The sequence below is a fragment of the Muntiacus reevesi genome, chromosome 2, assembly GCF_963930625.1.
Source record: "Muntiacus reevesi chromosome 2, mMunRee1.1, whole genome shotgun sequence".
NCBI classification, from domain to species: Eukaryota; Metazoa; Chordata; class Mammalia; order Artiodactyla; family Cervidae; genus Muntiacus; species Muntiacus reevesi.
This window is the reverse complement of record NC_089250.1, coordinates 123,892,366-123,911,519: the sequence shown is the minus strand read 5'-3', so window position 1 is coordinate 123,911,519 and position 19,154 is coordinate 123,892,366. Positions and strand designations below refer to the sequence as shown.

Below are 19,154 nucleotides of genomic sequence, written 5' to 3'. Positions count from 1 at the left end.
CTCCTCCACAGAGGGTTGGCCATCCCGCCTAGATCTGGCTGCTGGGATCTGTTTTGAGGCCAAGCCAGCAGCATCCAGCTGCTGCCAGGAAAGGCATTGGGACCGGTACAGGTGAGTCAGGGGATCCCAGCGGTCATGGAGCTCAGACCTCCTCCAGTCTGTCACTCACTCGTTTCCATCTGCGGAAGGACACAGCCTCATTTCCCTGGAGCTGATCCCTGATTGTCCTTTTCTGCTCGGTATTTCTGGAATCAAACACTTCTAAGGGCCTGGCTGTGTCCTAAGGTGTGGCCAGCCATCCACTGCCTATGATGAAGCACCAGCAGCAGAGGTCCCATCCCCGGGGACCCACACTGACTGTGACACATGGAGGGCCTGCTGGTCCCTACAATGGGGAGGATGGAGGGACCTCTGAGGAGAGGGGTGACTCGTGAGCCTGGACTCACAGGGCATGAACCACTATAGTTGGTCATGTGGTGGAGATTCTGGGGGAAGGAAGACTCTAGAGAAGAGACAATGTGTGTGAGCACTCATATACAGACATTAGAGTGAGATAAATTTGGGTCCAAATCACGACTTACCAGTGAGGCCTCGGGTGCACAAATGAATGCACAGTCTTGTGAGCATTGTTGTCTTTATTTTAGAGATGAGCAAAGAAAGGGTCCAACGTGTTAGCATCTTGTTGATTTATCAGGCAGTCATTCTAAACATTTTTCTTGAGTACCTTCTATGGACCAGCCACAAAGAATAAACAGTGAGTGAAAGAGGCCAGGCCCCTCTCTTCCTGTGTGGTGGTATTAATCCTCTCCTTTGGGGATGCGGTCAGCAAGCAAGTGAACAGGGAAGGTGGTGGGAACAAGCAGGATAAGGTGGCCGAGGCACATGCAGGTGAGGGGCTGCTATACAGGGTCGGGGGTCTGCAAAGCCATTTCTGACAAGGTGATGGCAATCAGAGATGGAAGGAAAGGAGTAAACCATATGATTTCTAGGCAGAGGCCACTGAGTGCAAAAGTCCTCTACAGGGGCAGCCCTGGCCTATTCAAAGGCAAAAAGGCCAGTGTGGCTGGAGTATAGACAGGTGAGTTCCGAGACATGACAGGGGCTGCAGGTATAAACCTCTGTTGGCCACTGGAGGATGTGGGTAAGGATGACATGGCAGGGCATGATGACCAGCCACTTTGGCTGCTATGAGAGCAAGCAGCAGGACATGAGAGTGAGCCAGCTAGGGGCCTGGTGTACTGGGTTCAGATAGATGGCTGTGGCTTGGATTAAATGGGAGCATGAGGGGTGTTTGGGTTTTGGATGTACTTTGAAGGTAACTAACTGGGTTTGTTGATGGTTTAGCTGAGGGCTGAGAAATAATACAATAAATCAAAGATAACGAAAAGATTTTGGCCTGAGTCATGGGAAGACACGGAGTTGTTATTTGCATAAATGAGGATGGCAGGTGGGGGAAAGTGGGAATTGGGAATTTTGTTTTGCATATGGTGCATTTCAGAGGAGGAGGTGGGAGTCTGGGAGAGAGATCCCTGGATTCTTTAGCCCTGGGCAGAATAAGTTTCCATTTCTAACTCACAGCAGGATACCACATGGACTCACAATGGCAGTCCTTGGGGGTCAGTAGATCGTCCCCTCCCTGAGAGATGTAGATTATCAAGTCTCAGCTTTACCAGCACTGCTTTTAGGGAATCCTTGATGGTGCTCTAAGTTTCCCTGATCCCTGGATGCATTCTGACCTACACTTATCATGCTTTATGAAAACGTTCACTTCATTGCAGTCATTTTCCGCCACGCCCCCCACCCCGCCACCCCTGACTGTAGGTTCTGTGAAGTCAGGGGACTAACCGCTTGCTCCCCACAGTATTCATACGACCTAGTAATAAGCCTGACATGGCAGTTGTTGGCTGGCTAAATGAGGGCCACCAGTTGTGTAAAAACATGGTAGGCCATGAACTTTTTCTTTTTAATGCAACATCACCCTGAAGAGTCAATATCATTCTGCGGAATGAACCCAGGGGTTAGGCTGTGGGTCCCTCCCTGGTGATGGAGCATTCTGGATCAGCACTGCACAGGCCCCAAGGCACCTGCAACACGGAGCCAAAAGGCTTTTCCCCATCAGTTGGCTAAGAGGGAGAAACTCAACTTTTAAGATCGCTTTCAGCTCCAGCTGGTATCCAAGCTTTGGCCAGAGTCTAAGCAGAGGCAGGCAGGGTCTCATCCCAACTCTGTAGACCCCAGGGAGCACCAGGGTGAGAGAGGGAGCAGGATGGCTTCCATGCACACCAGCCCAGTCTGATCCACGCAAGTGTGGGTGATGCTAAGCTCCAGAGTTATGTGGGGAGCCTGAGACTCAGGTAAGGGTCTCAAATCACAGAGTGAGCAGAGAGAAGACCAGGATTCAAGAACTGGCCTGTCCCAGGACCCCTCGGTGCCACTTGACATGGCCTCAAATCCTTCCTACTTCCTCCAGCCCATCTGCAGTTTGGTAACCGTATCGCAGTCACTCTATAAATGACCGGGATGTACTGAGCACCGCAGTGACACAGTCACATGTGGGCCCACGGGCAGGAGAGTCTGGAGGACAGAACACTCTGGACTCAGGCATTCGGGGGCCTTTGTGCTGACTTCTCCTTTCCCGCATGGTTGAGAGAAGGTGGTGGAAAGTGTGGAAGGCTGACCGACCTCTGTGTAGACAGAACCCAGTATCTGTCGGGCTCGGTCCCTATTCTCAGCGTCCAGGCCAGTGCTTGCTGAATCAGCATCTGGCATCTATCAGGGGCCCTGTAGCAGGACAGAAAATAAGAAAGTGCTGGGTGTTTGGCCCTGCCATCTGGGACAGAGGCTCTGTTGCCTTCTACTAAGCCTGAGAAGTAGTAAGCCTGAGAAGTATCCCTCCCCATCGCTGATACGCACTCAAGCCCTTACACAAAGCTATCCCTTGGGGAGCAGAGGGCTGACTGGCCTTAGAGAAGAGCTTCTAGCAAAACCAAGGGCATTCAGGGAAGAGTGCGTGCCTCTCCCCCTGCCAAGGATGCTCGACTAAAGGATGAAAGTCTGCCCCCCAATTCTTGCCTACGACGAGTGTTATTACTATGGCTTGTTTTCCACCAACTGTCGCAGCAGTGTGTGTTGGGTTTGAGGAAGGGAAAACCAGGTCTGGAGAGCTCCACATGGTAACACTAATTTCAAACCGTTGGCTGCTACATTTGAGTACATGTCTTTATTAGGAAAAGTATAAGTGCATATACATCTTTTCATTGATATGATTTCAAAGTAGAAATTGTTGTTTCTCAAAAGGAGTTGTTACTTGTTTAAAAAAAAAAAAAGCACACTGCATACAGGAAGCTGCCTTCTCCGGGACCATTTTCACATTTTGTGGGAGATGCCATTTAAACAATACAAAATACAGTATTTATCACATTTAACACTGAACCCATCACTGCTCAGAGACTGAGAGTCCAGCGAGGTTGCAGGATTACAATCTATGGGATTTTTCACCTTGGCAATATCAGTGGTCTCCTTAGGGGACATGAAGGTTTTTCTAAGGGATATTTCCAACGGATGGGAAATTTCCCAGCGAAGATGCATAGAGGGATCAGGACCCCACAATTCTCATTCAGCTCCAAAAGGGCGTACCACCTGGGAAAGGTGATAAACTCCCAGTGAGAGATCTCATAGTGATTACACCAGGCAGCAGTCAGAAAAGGAAGGTCAGACTGGATCCAGTGACAAGGCTTAAGTTCTCTGGACTTCACACAGGGGGGACTACAACCTTTTGTTACTCAGGCCCTCTCCTCAGAGCTGGCCCTCCTTTCTCCGGAGGACCGGCAGATAAGCAGAGGGCCCCTCCTGAGCCTCGCTGGGGTCTTAGCACCTGGCCAGAGTGGGGCAAAGAACAGTGCAAACAACACAAGGCACAGATTCAGATTCCAACACGCAGCACATCTGTGGGCTCAGTCCCCCCAGTCTTCCCTGCCCGGGTCCTGATGCAAAGGTTGGTGGTGGAGGACCACCCTGGAGGTTACACGGAGCACAAGGGAAGGTCAGAGAGGGGCAGCACTGGACCAGGAGGAACAGCTGGGTACTCCCTAATCAAAGTGATGCACAGGATTTGTATTTTGAAAGCAAAAGGGGATCAAGAGAGTCTTTTCCTGTGCAAATGGACTATTTAAATGCATATTTGGTTTAGCTGGGCAGTCTCCACTTAGGAGCACTGCAAGGAGAGGAATTGTCACACAAATCATTTTCCAGGCAGTTTCTCCTCTTATCTATTTCCCCCCCAAAAGGGGAGAAACAAAAATCATTCTTTATTTAACTGCAGTCAAGATTTATTCAAGGCTTATTAATTTTCTAAGAGAAAGATTTAATGGTTCTGGTTCATGGGTTCCAGGGGAAGATGCTTCTAAATTTTCCATGAGATTTTAAAAATATCTTGAATTACTTAGAAAATGACTCTCCCACTGACAATTTGATCATTTCATGTATAATTCAGGAGCCCTGTAGTGACAGGTTAATTTCAGAAGAGGGTTTTGAAACCAGTTCTGTATACCTTGTAACTAATAAAGGTCCCTCCGTACTCTTTTTTTATCAGTATAACAAAGCTGGTTTGACGACGTGAATTTTTGTTTGGTTGATGGATTGGCCATATACCGTGAAGATCTAATTTAAAGGAATATTTATGGAAATGCCTAACACATGTTACTGATAACTCAAAGATTATTAAATCTGAGAACACCTACAATTCAAGATTATTTTACAACTATGTACTTTCTGCATGTTATTTACAGTTCCTGTCAATTGATACATTTCCTGGTTTTGTCCTTCTTTTTTTTTTCTTCTTTCTTAACTTAAAAAACTTTACTGGGAACTTTAACCAGAGAGGAAAAGTATTAGTGAGACCAAATGAAAAACAAAACAAGCAAAAACCTTTCAAGCGCCTACCTTTTCAGAAAGAGATTTTTAAACTGTTTAACGCAACCATACAGAGTGCTCTCAGTAAAGGGAAACACCCTAAATGTCAGGATTTGTAAGCTACTTTCCTAACCAGTCCATCGTTTTCTAAGAGGAATGCCCTGCTGGACATCCTGTAAGCACAAAATGACCGTGGCGGCAGAGAAGGTCCAGGGGCCACTGTGCAAGGTAAAAGATGGCAGAATCATCAAATGGTGGAAAAGGTGAGTTTAGATTTTAATTGGGAAGGAATCTTCATGTTCAGCTTTGATTATTTTATGGGTCGGGCTTTCAAAACCAAAGAAAGTTGAAAAAAAGTTTTTTTGTTATTCCCCAAACAGTGCTGACACCACAGTGAGAAAATTCTCAGTAGTTCTGAGATATCAACAATTATAGAAGCCTTGAGGCTCTACATCCTCGGAGGTCCATACTGCTGCAAATTGAATTCCCTTGGGCTCTGTTGATACCACCAGGGGTTCGTGATCATGGGGAAATCAAGGTTTCACCCAAACGGATCACAGCCCCAGTCAGAAACCTGGTCAAAGGCCCCAAGGGGCACCTCCTCACTCTCAGCCTTTGCATACAAGGAACTGACAGCGCATGCACCAAGGACATTGGCTTTGAACAAAAACACAGGATTGGACACTGGACAGTATTTCAAACAAGACACAGATGTGCACAGTGATTTCAGGACCAGGTAACACAAGACATTTTGGGTTGCTTCTTGGTGCCCAGTTTAAAGTAAAGCTTTGGTCTTGAGAGAGTCCTTTTCCGGGGTCACGGAGACAGTCTTGGATACACATGACGATGGATGAGAGAGAGAATGATGAGAAGGACGTGATGGGATGTAGAGGAGAGCTCGGGATGAAGGGTGCATCTCACCCTACCCTGGTCTCACACTCCTGCCTGCTCAGCTCAGGGAAGCCCTGCTGTGATCACCAAAAAGGCCCACCCCTGCTCTCACCGGAGAAGGGTGAGCCTCCTGCCTGGCCCCTAGAACCTGTCTCCTCCACCACTCGCACAGGGCCGCCTTCACTAGAATCTGCCCAGGCTGGCTGGTGCGGATCCCTCCTGGAGGCTCTCCACCCTGGACATGGTGATGTGGGCAAGTCTCCCTCCTTCTGGGGTTCTGGGGTTCCAGCCTGCACAGCTCAGGAACCTCCGGCCAGATAAGGGGTTCCGTGGGAAAGATACAACAAAGCAGGTAATAGAATGGTCTTAATCTAAGTTCCTATCTGTTACCAGTGACATTGGATAATCAAACTAAATGAGAAATAAACACCATATATTCTGCTACATAATCAAATGGTGAAGTAAGGCAAACTGCGAGAGAAGGCCCTTGGAAATGCACTCAGCCCCGCCTGGGTGCAGGGGGCTGGCCACAAGCCCTTCCTGACACTGGTTTCAGACCCGGGCTCCTACTAAGGTTTCCTCAGGCGTCTGACCCAACCTGCGCCTCTCACATCTTGAACCTCCTGTTAACAAGAACAGAGGGAGACACCATTAAGGCGGGTTCCCGCAGTGGCGGGGCAGCACACTTGAGACGCCGAGACCCGCTCCAGCCGGGGGCCGCCCCCCATCTTGATTTCCAAATCGCTGCGGGGCTTCTCCCTTCCGAGACCCTGAGCGAGGAGACTGAAGTGAGAGAGACAGATGGAAGAGGCGAGGGACGGCTGGAAGGCGGGAAGCGGAGAGGGCAGGAGGGCGGAGCAAGCACAGTGCGGAAGGACGAACGAGGGCATGGCACAGCGGTCACACGACAGGACGAGGCGCGATGCCTTAGCCCAGCTTAGGCATCAGCCCGGGTCACACAGCGCCCCGTCCCAGGACCTCTGGGCGGGCGCGGCGCGTTGGTCCCGGAGCGCGGAGCTCCCGCCGCCGCGCGGGCAGCGCTGGGACTGCGCATGCGCACCTGGTGGCAGACGCCGGAGCGCCGCCTGGTTAGTTTCAACCCACAATGGAATGGAGGTCCGGCTCTTCGGCTCTTCCACGGCGACCCTGTCTTCAGTGGGGCTGGGGCTGTGCCCGCTGGTCAGATACAGTGTGGCCCCAGGGCCAGTGGGGTAATCTAAGGGCAGACAGGGGCTTGCCTATGTGTCTTAATGGGCGGAGGGAGGGCAACTCTCTGAGTCCCCACAGCTTGCGCTGACCCGGGGCTAGGTGGCTGGTGCTGTCTTCCCGAGCACTGCAGAAAGCAGTTTGCCACCTCAGGGAAGCAACAGCGTGACCCACAGTTGCTACAGGCCAAACAGCTCTCCCAGAACAGACCTGTCACCCTCTTTGGCACAAAGATACCCTGTTCCTGAGGTGTGAAGAAGGGAGCATGGAGGCACGTGTCTGGCCCACTTTCTCAGGCACTTTTGTAACAGTAGTGCCACCCTGGCCGAGGTCTCGCAGACCACTGCTGCTGGTTTCCACAGAAAGGACTGCAACCCTAGACAGTCCAGCAACCAGCCAGAGGCCTTCAGAGGCACCGAGGGCAGGACGAGGTAGATGGGCAACCCACACACTCAGAAGCAGGCCTACCATTACCCGCCGCCCCTGCAAGAGGGGTACAGGCTGGGGGAGTTAGCCAGATACAAGGATGCAGTGGGAAGTAAAAAGCCCTTGGCCACAGTGCCCTAGGAGGTACACTCCTCCAACGGGGAAAAGTAATGACTGTAATTCCTATGCCATAAAACAAGAGGACACAGTGCTCTGTGACCCAGGTGACAAGCAAGGATTCTGAGTTTCTTCGCTTGAAATCCATGTGCTCCATCCTTCAGCCATGTCATCTTTCTGGATCTGTGTACTGAAATTATGATCAGGGGTCTGGGGAGCAGGGTGCATGTGTGTCCATGTGTGATGGGGGATAGGGAAAATAGTATATATATTCACGGTTTCCCTTTTCAAAGTATCACTGGAATCAGTCTTTCTCTCCCCTGGGATCCCCCCTCCTCCCAGTCCAAATTAGAGACTTGGGAATAAATCTCAGCCATAAATCTGTGTGTGTATATGTGTTGGATTGGGGGCTGGTGAATGAGGACTGAGACAGCTGTGTCCCGGGACCTAATCACTCAGGGTCATGCAGAAGCGGGGGAGGGGACATGGTAGGAGTCCCCAGAGCTACAGGCGCTTCACACAACTCCTCTGCATCAGGGACTCCCGACCCGTTGAAAGAATCTACAAAGCGAATTAATTGCCCTGCAAAGAGGCTCCCTGAGAAGCATTTCCACAGCTGCTCTCTGGAAATGCAGAGCTGCCAGCCATTTTCCCCACATAGTCTGAAGAAACCCACCTGAGCTTGGAGGTAAAGCCACTCACACGGTCCCAGGCCCAGGGGAAAAGTCCTGCCTCCCATGGCAGAGTGGTGGAGGGCCAGGCAACAGGCACTTGGGGCAAGGTTTCAGTTATCACCTGCAAATGTCATGACCACAGCCAGCTCTACTCCACAAAGGCAGGGATGCCCCAGGCAGGGGGCCAAACGAGAGGGTATAAGGTACATGCCCCTCGCTGGCTGTCTTGAGACGCCCCTGCTGGACTAGCAGACTGCTCTGTGCAGAGTTCAGGTGGCCACATGCTGCCCTCAGACAGGAATGCAAATTGTAAGAGTGTGGAGCTGTGTCAGCTCTGCGCGATCCTGACCATGGGCCTTCCGAGAGAGGGAGTGGAGGGCTAGGTGGGAGGCTCATCAGCCCAGGGTGATGCTGGAGAGAGATGCCAGGTCACTCTGGATGGAGCCCTGAGCCATTCTAGAGTCCGCTGTTCTAGATGGAGTCCTGAGCACACGGGCTCTGCATCACAGACCCCAACCCCCATCTCTGCAGAACTACTTTCTTCTTAACTTAGCAGACCAGGAAGGACCCTGAAAAGCACATAAATACAGGAGCCAGTGTGGCCACAGAGGCGGCAAAGCACTGCTCCCCCATGGAAGTCTGAGAGCTTGCCCCGGGAGGCAGGGGGGCTCTGCCCTGGAGGAGGCTGAGAGCAAATTTACAAAGCGCCGGGAGCAGAGTGCACTGCGGTCCATCTCGAAGTGGCAGATAACTAGTTTTTCCTTTTCTGAGCAGCCTTTCTCTTCTTCTGTCGCTTCTTTTTTCCTATCTTTTCTTTTTTCCCCACTTTTTCTTCTCTGCTCCCCCTTAGATAAAATTAGTAGAACCATTAATAATGTTGAAATAAACAACAGTATACGTCAGTCTGTGCAATATTTAAAACTGGCCCGTGTATTTGTTTAACCCTGTCTTTAGTCTCAGGCCTGGAGGCTCCTGGGCAAAGTACTGTCTGTCAGTATTTCATTAAAATAAATCAGACATTTCCCCCAATTCCAAAAAAATATTACACGGGCTTCCAGAACACCGATATTTGTGAACTGGTTATAGCCATGGTCCACTGGCCAGCTTGACCCTGGTTCCCGCTATTGCCTGAGGCTTCCAACAGGGACCAGGACTTGATATCTGTAAGGGTGGGAAGGCAGGCCCAGGGCCAGATTGTGTCACCCTAACCTGCTCTCCAAGAGCTTCTTTACATCTCAATGCAGAGCTGAACTCCCTTCTTTATCTTAAACATCTCTGCATTTCAAATAGAATAAAGGAGGCTGGAGGACCAAGGTTTGGATGACCATCCAGGAGAAAAAGAAGGCAGCCCGACCCCACCTTCTTTCTGGATGTCCGTGGACACCCCTGGAAATGACTGGGATTGTTCTGGAGAGCAAGGGAGAGAGCTGGTTAGCAGGATTTTATTAGAGCAACTTTATTAGAGCAATTGGCTCTTGACTGTCACATTAACATGATTCAAGCTGAATGGTATTTAATGATTTATGGGGTAAGGCCACCTGTTCTTGAGAAAGCTTGATATTAACCATGGACTGGAATTATGGGATTTTTACATGGGAAAATGTGAAAGCTGGGTATTATGAGGGTTGAGTCTCTGGAGATTACATGGGGATGTTAGGAGAACCAGGGTGGAGGAGGAAGGGGAAGAGGAATTAGTGAGTCAAATATTATTCTTCAGAAAACTAGCACCACTGATTCTGTTTAAAAAAAAAAACAACAACGCAAAAGCTTGAGTTGCAGATCTAACCTGCTCCTGAGCAAGGCCCATGTACTATCACTTGCAATGTGAACTCAGCGGAAGGGATGCAAGGCACCTGACCAGCAGGCCAGTTTATGTTTATAAATACCAGAAATGTGTGTGAGCCCCATGTCTGACAATTAGTGGATTTTAGCTCGGGTAAATAAATTCCCACATACAGTAGGAGGTTTATACCATGAAACAACGAGCATTTTATTGCTAGTACATATAATGTCACATTTGATACAATTTTAGTACAAGTGAAAAAATACACTGTGGGTAACATTAAAAAGCTGCAATCACACTTATATATCATATATATTTCTTTACAAATTGCCAGTAGTTTACGATAATAGAGAAATGTAACCTACTGACATTCATATGGCTCCACTTCAAATATAGGAATTATTTGACTATAAATATATTTTGAAATACATTTGTCTACTAAAGAAACGTTTAAAAAATTGTGCACGAAAATATATATAAAAAATGCCTTGCAAAAAGTTACAAATACCACCAGGCCCATCTGTGGATCCCATTTATGCATGGGAATTTCATCTTGCCAACATTTCTGATTGGAACCTGAAACTGTGCTGTGGCTTCAGGAGGAGGGGTTAGTGGTCAGAGGTTCATTTATTCATCTATTTTTTTCACTTCTGATTTCAGAAACCTCAGAATTTGTAGAGCCTCCATGGCCTACATAGGCTTCAGAGGCAATCGCAGAAACCAAATTCCTCAAAGCAAACCCTCAGATTGAAAACTGCATTTGATTTTGCAAAGACTGTCTTTCATGGGAAGGCGGAGACATGATCTCATACCCCCAGCAGAGGGCCAGCCCCATTCTGGAGAAGGCCAGAGAAGGATCTCACAGAGGGCCTGAGGAAGAGGTGTGGGCAAAGGGAGGAGGGGGGCCACAGAGCTGGAGCCCCTGCGGTCACCCTCCTCCAGCTGGTTGCGTACAGAAATGAGAAGCAGAAGCAAGATGAAAGCATGCTCTGGGAAGCAGGGAGAGGCTGGGAATGATCCAGAGAGGGTCTCTGAGCACAGTCCCCAGTGATGGCAGTTCTACATGGAGCTCTCCTCTAATCACTGAGCTTGAACCAGGAGGTGTAAGGTAGTGGCCACTGCCGAACACCAGCCAGCATCTGGGTTGTCATTCTAGTAGTGGTTCCTGCTGCCGGAGCTGCCCACAGTCTTCCTCCCAGCCTCAGCGTCTGGAGGAAGAATGCTTTTCTCAGCTCCCTGCTTGGCCATCACCTGACTGTGCTCAGACTCCCCAGGGGAGAAAAGGAGAATCTCCAAAACAAACCAAATACAGAGCTTGAAGTAATTATCAATTTAAAAAAGGATAATGAGTGATGATGACTGTGATGATCATGAGGTAACTGACTGGTGGGAAATGCTGATGGAATGATATAATTTCTTAGAAAAACCCCAGTTATAAAACAGCCAATGTGAAGAGTATGGATGAATACACGCTGCAATATTGTACCATGTGCTATAAATGCAGTTGTCTACATACTGGGCAAACCTCACGTCCATCCCCAGGTCAACGCACTGCCCCCCAGGCATACCTGGTCCTCACCATTCAGCCCTTCTTCCCCCCATACCTTTGCCCTTTCATCTCATTCAGATTTAGCTTTCCTCAGGTGGATCTAGTGGAAAGTCCTTTTTGGTGGTTGTGCTTACTTGTTTAAAGCTTTGTCCAGGTATTCCTGAATCCACTTCAGTTTCGGGTCAATGCACACTTGCCTATTGTTGTTCTTCAGCCTTGCCCTGTCAAAACAGAAGAGGCGACAGTGTGCAACAGAACGGAAGGGGGCACGGCTGTGTCCTGGGCCACTGCTCATCTGATACCCAGGTTTGGACCCGACTGGGGCCTCCCAGCTGGCTCAGGCTTGGAAGGAACCCTAGATGTGCTAGGGAGATGAAGCTAGCCATGTTGCAGGTTTCACCCCCAGAGATACTGGGAAGAGAAGGAAAGTCTTTAAGGAGTCCAGAGAGAATTCACACACAGAACATTTGAGCTGACTTTTGAAGGATAAGTAGGAGTGCGCAAGTAAAGGGGGAAAGAAAAGTAGGAGCAAATACCCCAGGGGGTTGACAGTGCAGAGAGGATGTGGAGGAATTAGAGAGACAGGACACTGAAGAAGCCTGCGGCCAGGTGTAAGGAGCAAAGAAGTGGGGCTTTATCTGCAATTTTGTTTGTGATGGGAACCCATGGGGACTTTGAACTGGAGGGTGGCAGAAGCCGATTTTTATTTTGATGGATCACCTTGACAGTACATGTAAGATAGACTTAAGAGTAAGCCTGGGGGCCTGGAGACCTACAGAGAAGTATGAGCAATAGTCTGGGGGATGGGAGAGGTGAGAGGGTAGTGGGGGGAGGGACAGTGTACTGGTGGGAGGGATGGGGAAGGGGGTGAGGGAGAGGAAGTGTAGCTAGTTTGCCAGAAAATGGTTTCCAGAGAGAATTTACAAGTTCACTGAATGTTCATGGTCTCATTTATTCTCTGAAAGTTTGGTCTGCACCCTATCACCTCCATTCATAACCTCCCTCCCTATAGACTTCTGGAGGAGAGCCTGGACTTATCTCTGGATCCCTCTCCATAAATCCCTGGTATCAGGTAATGTCAAGTAGCCTGAGGACACTACCACCCCCCAGCCACTCGGCATCTATGAGGCCACCTGAGGCCAGCACAGTGGCTTGGCGACACTCACAGGAGTCTTCACATAGCCTGCCTGTTGAGCCAATGAGCTGTGCAGAGAGCCAGTCTCAGAGCAAGGTAGACTGAGGTCCAGTTCTGGGGTCTGCTGTTTTTTAATGTTGTGTTTGTGCAAACAGACCTGAGGACTCTATTTGGCTTCTTCCAACTCGAGATGCAGTTCCAGGCAGGAAATCTCCACTGCAAAGTGGCCCATCCTCACTGAATTCAATATCTGATTAAATACTTCTCAAATGAGAGAGTATTTTATTACAAGCAAAGAAAAAAATTCATCTTCTAGTGCCCTAAAACTGTAAATGACAAATACATTCAAGGCAGGAAAGGCTAGGGAAAAAAAGACAAAGAAAAATCAAAACTATTGGGTGGAAAGTCATCAGGTAGCTTTTGTTCCACCTGTTGTGTCCCCCACCAAGCTTACTGCAAGTGAGCACGGGGACACGTGGGCACTGGAGGTCTGAGCAATTGACAACCACGGCGGCTTTCTTTTTGCACTCGGCCCAGCCTCCTGCACTCCAGGAAAGATCTTTGTCTTCTGCATATGTGATTTTGGTGTGTCTCATTTCCCACATGAATGAAATCAAATGTTAGCAGCTGCCATCAACACCAGCAAAACAAAAACCTTGTGTGTTGGGTTTCAGAAAATGTAGTTAAGGGAGCTGGTGATTTTGAGTTTCACCAAACAGTTTAATGATGGCTTCAGCTGCATTTGGGTCTTGTGATTTTGTGCTGTGTAATAAAGGATTAAATGAGGGCACCAAAGCCCTGAAATTGGTAGAACTATTACTAGCAAGGGGCTGGTTAATTTACTGTATTTCAGCAGAAAGAGTTTGGTGAAGTTCATGTTCCTCCAGTCTAAGGGGCGCATCTGAATGTGCTCCCATCTCTTACACTAAAGGGAGGGAGCTTGGAAAGAGGAGGTAAGGACCTGTGGGAGCAAGGCACCCAGGCTTTAGGGCACCAGGGCTGAGAGCAGCTTCTGAAACCCCTTCCTGGTGGTAATATCAGCTGCTGCTAGTCATGCCAGGTTCGAGGTTAGACACTCGGCATGTGTCATTTCCGAAGCTTTAACATGTTTACGGGTGAGGTGTCACTATGCCCATTTCTGGAGGATGACGTTGAGACTTACACGATCTGAAGGGCGCAGTTTGGAGTGTTGAGGATCTTGAGATGCTTGACGTTGGCTTTGGCGACATGGCTCTCAAAGAATCGGCAAGGGCATCTGTAGCTCAGGCTGACCGGTTTCGCTGGAGAGGGAAATGAGAACAAGGCAGCTTGTTATATTCCTGCTGGGCCTTGGGGATGCAAGGGTGTCTGAGTCTGCAGCCGAGGGATCAGGTGGTGGTTTGCTGGGGAGCGACGGGAGGAGTCATGGGTGCCTTGTGGCAGAGACCTTCACCTTGGGCGGCACAGGGAACTCTGAGTGGTCTTGGGCTCAGCTTCGACAAGGCAAGAGGCCAGAAGGACCTGAGGAGGCTAGACCCTAGGGGGTTAGGGAAGCTAACATAAGAAGCCTCCTGCTAGGGTGTCTCAAAAAAGGGCATGAATTACAGGAGAGGACTGTTTCAGTCCAAGGCACTGAGGTTCCCAGTTATTCTTTGCAAAATCAACCCCTCCAGGGCCTATTGAGAAAGACTTCCCCATTCAGGGAAAAATAAGAGGGAAGAAAGAGGCTCCAGGCTTGCTCTCTCCTCCTCCTCCCCAGCCACTGCAGCATCCCTGGGAATGCTGCCCTCCCCCACCTGCGGTCTTCTCTCCCCTCACATTTACCTTAAGCTCGGGCAAACCACAAAAGAATCCCAACTGGCTTCCTCCCTGGGAAATCCCCAGAGGGCAGGCAAGGGCCCACCTTCTCCCCTGCACTTGCAGGGCTGAGGCACAAGGATGCTCCAACCTCCTGGGTTGTATTCCATCTTTGTTTGCCAATCCACCAATTTGCAAAATGCCATAATTGACACTCATTAGTGTAAATTAGCAAAGGGCTCCTGCAGAACCCACAGCTCACCCTGTAAGTCTAGAATTGCCAGCCCAGGAGTGGGGGGTGGGGAGGGTTTCGGGTGGCGGGTAGGGTTGGGAGGAGTGGATCCTAGGTTTTGTGTGTGTGTGTCTGTGTGTGCATTTTCTGCAGATTTTATCCAAGCCCTTAATACCCCCAAATTATTTGAATTTGTGAATCCTTTCATCAGGGATTAAATGTATGTCTGAGAATATTTAGTACAGAGATTTTTTTTTTAAGTTTGCCTGTTTACAGAGCTCCCAGAAGCCTCCTAATAGTTCTAAAGTTCCATGTTTTGGGGCAAGAGAGCTGGGGAAGCTTATGAGCAAGGGATTTTTTTTTTTTTTCTTCTTCTAAAGGCCGAATTTAGTTGAGAGAGGGCATGGCCACCAAGTCAAGGGAGAAGCAGACCACCTGGCCCCTCCCAAGATCAAACTCGACTCCCTGAAAACCAGGAAGAAAGCCTGGTTTCCAGGCGCTGGGTGACTGTGGCGCTTAGGGAGCCTGGAGCAGCCTTCAGGTTTACACCTGGGCTGACTCCAGAAAGGCGCTGCTGGGGCTGGGCTTTTAGCAACTGCACCAGGTTCCTGCACAAGTCTGCCGCGCTCTGTAACCAGAGCACCTGGGAAAGTGGCCCGGAGCTGGGGGCTGGGCTGCCTGAGTGAAGGAAGAGTCAAAGTCCCCCTATTGAGTGTCCTGCGACCAGGTCCCAACTGAGCAGAACCAGACTGTGGGTCCCAGTGGTGAGGCAGGATTGGTCCCAATCCCAGCACGTCAAGCTGGAAGGTGCATAGCGTGACAGCTGCTGGGGCGATGCTGTGGATGCTGGGGGCTGCTCCTCGCCCCTGTCCCCCAGACGCGGCTTGAACTCCATCAACCAAGCAGTGAGATCAGGCCAGAAATCAGAGCCCAATCTGAACTCAAAACACAAGCTTTCTCTTTTTCTCTTCGCCCCTCTCCAACCCCCTGGGATCATCCATTTCCATCAAAGGCAATTTTTCATTCTTGCTCCCAGGACCCAGTTGCCTGCCTATCAAGTGGAGAATTTCAACAGGTTTTTTAAAGTGACAGAGCCCCAAGCGTTCTTACCAAGAGAGCTAGGTGCTGTGTCCATCTGGTGACCTTCCTGCCAGCTTTTTACCAATATTACTAACTTTTCCAACTGGTTTGCATATGTGCAGGCAAGAGGTCTGACTGGCCCAGATGTTACCCAGGATTGGGGTGAACTTGGCTTCTGGTGAAGTTGGCATCTGGTGAACTGGGCTCTGCTCGGCAGCAGTCCTTCCACACTAATGCAGAGACAAGAGCCCCGGAGTTAGCCCCCCAACCAGGCCTGGGACTGGGACCCAGCCTGGCTTTAACCCCTAGAAGCCCAGGGCATTCAGGGACCCAGCTTTGTGGTTGAGGTCAACCAGTGGAAGGAGGATAGAAGCCAGAATGTCAGAGCCTGAACATGGGGACTCAGTGGGAGCACCCAGCCTCTCGGTGGTCACAAAGTGCCTCCTGACCTATGCATTCAAGGAAATCATGACCATCCTGACCTGGCCATTCAACTGCCAAGAGGGCAACTCAGATGGGCAAGCAACCAACACTTCCCAGAGTTAGGAGGAACCTGTGAACGAGGACCCCACACCTTCTGTGTTCCCCAGGGTCAGCTGAGCCCAGGACTCCAAGACCTAGGTCCCTGCATTCCAGTCATTTCTGCAGTTCCCCAGGGGAGGTGGCAGCCAGAGGAAGCACCATTTCCTCCTCCAACAGCTGGATGGTAACACCTCCACTTTCGCCCAATCACTCAATTGTTAACATGCTCAAACCAGAGCGTTCCCCACGACCTGGGGCCAGGACTGTGTAAAGAAAAGGCTAGTTACTTTTTCACCTTACAGAAAAAAAACACAACAACAATCTAAAGTCCCTTTGGGGGCAGTCCCACTGTAACTTTGACCAGCAACTTGCTACACTTTTAAGGAACACTTCCCAGGTGGTCATTCACTAGCCATGGAGAATGCAGCCTGTGGTCTTCTGTGGGAACCCAGCTGACTGCTCCAGGGTCTGAGCCCCCAAACAGACCTCAGCTGCAGGGAGCCCTCAGTGTCCTTCAACCCTCTGCAGGATTGGTTAGAAACTTCACAGCCAAGAACTCTCAGCAGGGCCTGACCAGGCTGACATGGTTTTGTTTTGTGTGTTCAGAGGCAACGGTTTATTTTGGTTTGCAGCAGTGGTGTCCTGTAACAGGACAGTGAGTTTTCTCTTAAGCCTCAAAAGGAAAAAATGCTCTCTCCCTCTCACAGTGAAATGGGACACCACCTTTCCCCGTGGCCTAAGGCCTTGGAGATTGAATTTTGCAGCAGCGCTCAGCTCACTTCGAAGTAGAGAGCTCAGTCGGCTGGTGACAAAGGCGCCTGTCTGCAGGTGTGCTTGGGGGGCTGGGTAGAAGCATGCATGACCCGGATGGCGCCTGGGTCTCTCTTGGGTGACCCCAGAAAGAGGCAGGGAAGGCACTGGCTGGATGTGCGTCCAGCTTCGCCGCGTGGCTGCGGACCGCACTACGGGTACGGAAGCGCAGCCAGGCGTTTGGCTCAAACCCGACAGCTGCTCGGAACGAGACGCCCGCGGAGCCCCACTTAGGTGGGTGCAGAGAGAGGGTAGGTCTCGCGTGAATGGGACGCCGCGCAGCTGACCGAATCGAATCGCCACCACAAACAAGTCGCAGTGCCAGACAGGCTTTGCAAAGCGCTCTTTCCAACATGAACCGCAGATCGCCTGTCTGCGATGCGCTGCGGGGCCTCGGAGCCCATTCGCCTCTGGAAACTCAACTGCGCTAGAGAAGGCACTAATCTGGGAAGTGGGTGGTCAAGGGCCAGGGACCCGCGGTTCCCGGTTAAGCTCCACATCTCTGCGCCCTCCCTAGCCGACTCCGAAAGCGCCCAGGGCGCGCTCGCACCCAACTATCCTGAGCGATCTCGCTCTGCAGCCCGCCCGAGGTCGCCCGACTGCTCCCGGGTCCCGGAACCCGAGCCCTGTAGCAGAGTGCGAAGCCTCAGAGCTGGGAGCGCCAGGCGGGGGACTTCGAGCACCGCACGCCGAGGGAGTGCGCCCCGCGAAGTGGGCTGCCTCAACCTCCGGGGTGCAAAGCGGCTAGAGTTGGGCTCGCTCGGGACGGCTCGGGCTGAGGCAGAAGAGCCGGGGCCCCGCACCGAGCCCGGAGCCCAGCGCCTGCCCACGCCTCGGTCGCTGGGCGCACTCACCGTCGCTGAGGCACAGCGCAGTCAGCACGAGGGCCAGCACCACGAAGACCTTGGCATCCATGGCACTAGCCGGCGGCGGGCGGACGGAGGCCGGACACAGAGGGGATGAGGCGGAGGAGAGTGAAAGTGCGGCAGCAAGAGGCGCGCGCCCGGCACTTTAGAGGCGAGAGCGGGGCGGGGCGGGCGCGCGGCGAGGGGCGGGCCTGGAGCTGAATCCGGGCTGTGGCAGGGGGCTTGGACCGGAGTCCCCTCCCAGCCGGCCGCTCCCCCGTCCCCTCCTTTCTCACTCCTGCCCCAGCGCTGGATGCTCCTGGGACTGCGGCGAGCTCCAGCTTTTGACCTCTCAGTTGCACTGGGCCCTGCTTTGGAAATGTGACCTGAAGCGAGGAAGCCGGGGCCCAGGGACGGGTGGGGACAGGGCTGGTAACTGTTCCCATTATGCAGATGGAGAGATTGAGTCCCAGAGGCTAGAACTGAATGAGAACCAAGGGAAAACAAACAGGTCGGTCCCAGAGGTAAGGGCCAGCTAGGCCAGTGGCAGCCTGAGTAAGCTAATAGCGTCCTATTTGGGGAGTGCAGGACCTGGAAGTGACCACCGACCTCGGCTTGCTGCACTGCGGCCGGGTAAACTGGAACCAAGGACACCAAACTGGTCTTTGCATCAGAGCTTCTCTGATTCCAAGCAAAAGCTATCACTTATGTATTAGCCAAGTCTCCCTTTTCTCAAGTGTGAGATTGAATCTTTAAAATAGAATATCGTGCCGTCAAAAGGAAATAATGCCAGTTCGCCCCGGAGGCTTTTAGTAACCACGCATTTATTCAGCGCTTTGCACCTGCTCTTCAACTGAGAAATGGGTTACTTCCCACCCTGCGAAGGGGAACTATGGGAATTGACTTGAGACCACCGCGAAGTGCTCAGCATTCAGTCTGACACATAGACAGTACTCAAGAAATGTAAGCTGTTTGCACTTCAGTATTTTCTCCCTCGTCCCATCGGATGTCCTTACCACCCGAAACAAGGAGAGAACTCTGCTCTCCTCCCCACACCCAGGACGGTGCTCCTGGAGATGGTCTTTTGGTTTAGAGACTATACCAGTAGGCTCGTCCCTCGGCGGTGCCAGCCCTCCCAGCAGGCTGCTGCGCCCCAGCCTGGACACAGGAGAAGGTCCCCAAGTGGACAGGGGTGCA

At 51.0% G+C, this 19,154-nt stretch overlaps 1 protein-coding gene across 4 annotated transcripts in view; it reads right to left on the bottom strand.

Moving 5' to 3' along the window:
- CXCL12 (C-X-C motif chemokine ligand 12) overlaps positions 1 to 18,170 on the bottom strand; it is a 28,136-nt gene extending 9,966 nt beyond the window's left edge. The window contains exons 1-4 of one of the 4 annotated variants that reach the window (XM_065922810.1): positions 17,967 to 18,155; positions 13,855 to 13,972; positions 11,692 to 11,778; positions 3,208 to 6,425 (exon numbers count right to left, since the gene is read on the bottom strand). In XM_065922810.1, the coding sequence (XP_065778882.1) occupies positions 6,410 to 6,425; positions 11,692 to 11,778; positions 13,855 to 13,972; positions 17,967 to 18,027 (282 nt within the window). In that variant the 5' untranslated portion in view covers positions 18,028 to 18,155 and the 3' untranslated portion in view covers positions 3,208 to 6,409. Of the gene's footprint in view, positions 1 to 3,207; positions 6,426 to 6,449; positions 9,071 to 10,180; positions 11,217 to 11,691; positions 11,779 to 13,854; positions 13,973 to 17,966 lie in introns of those variants that run through there. The other 3 variants (XM_065922808.1, XM_065922811.1, XM_065922809.1) reach the window with 3 other exon arrangements.
- Between the last annotated feature and the right edge of the window lie 984 nt (positions 18,171 to 19,154).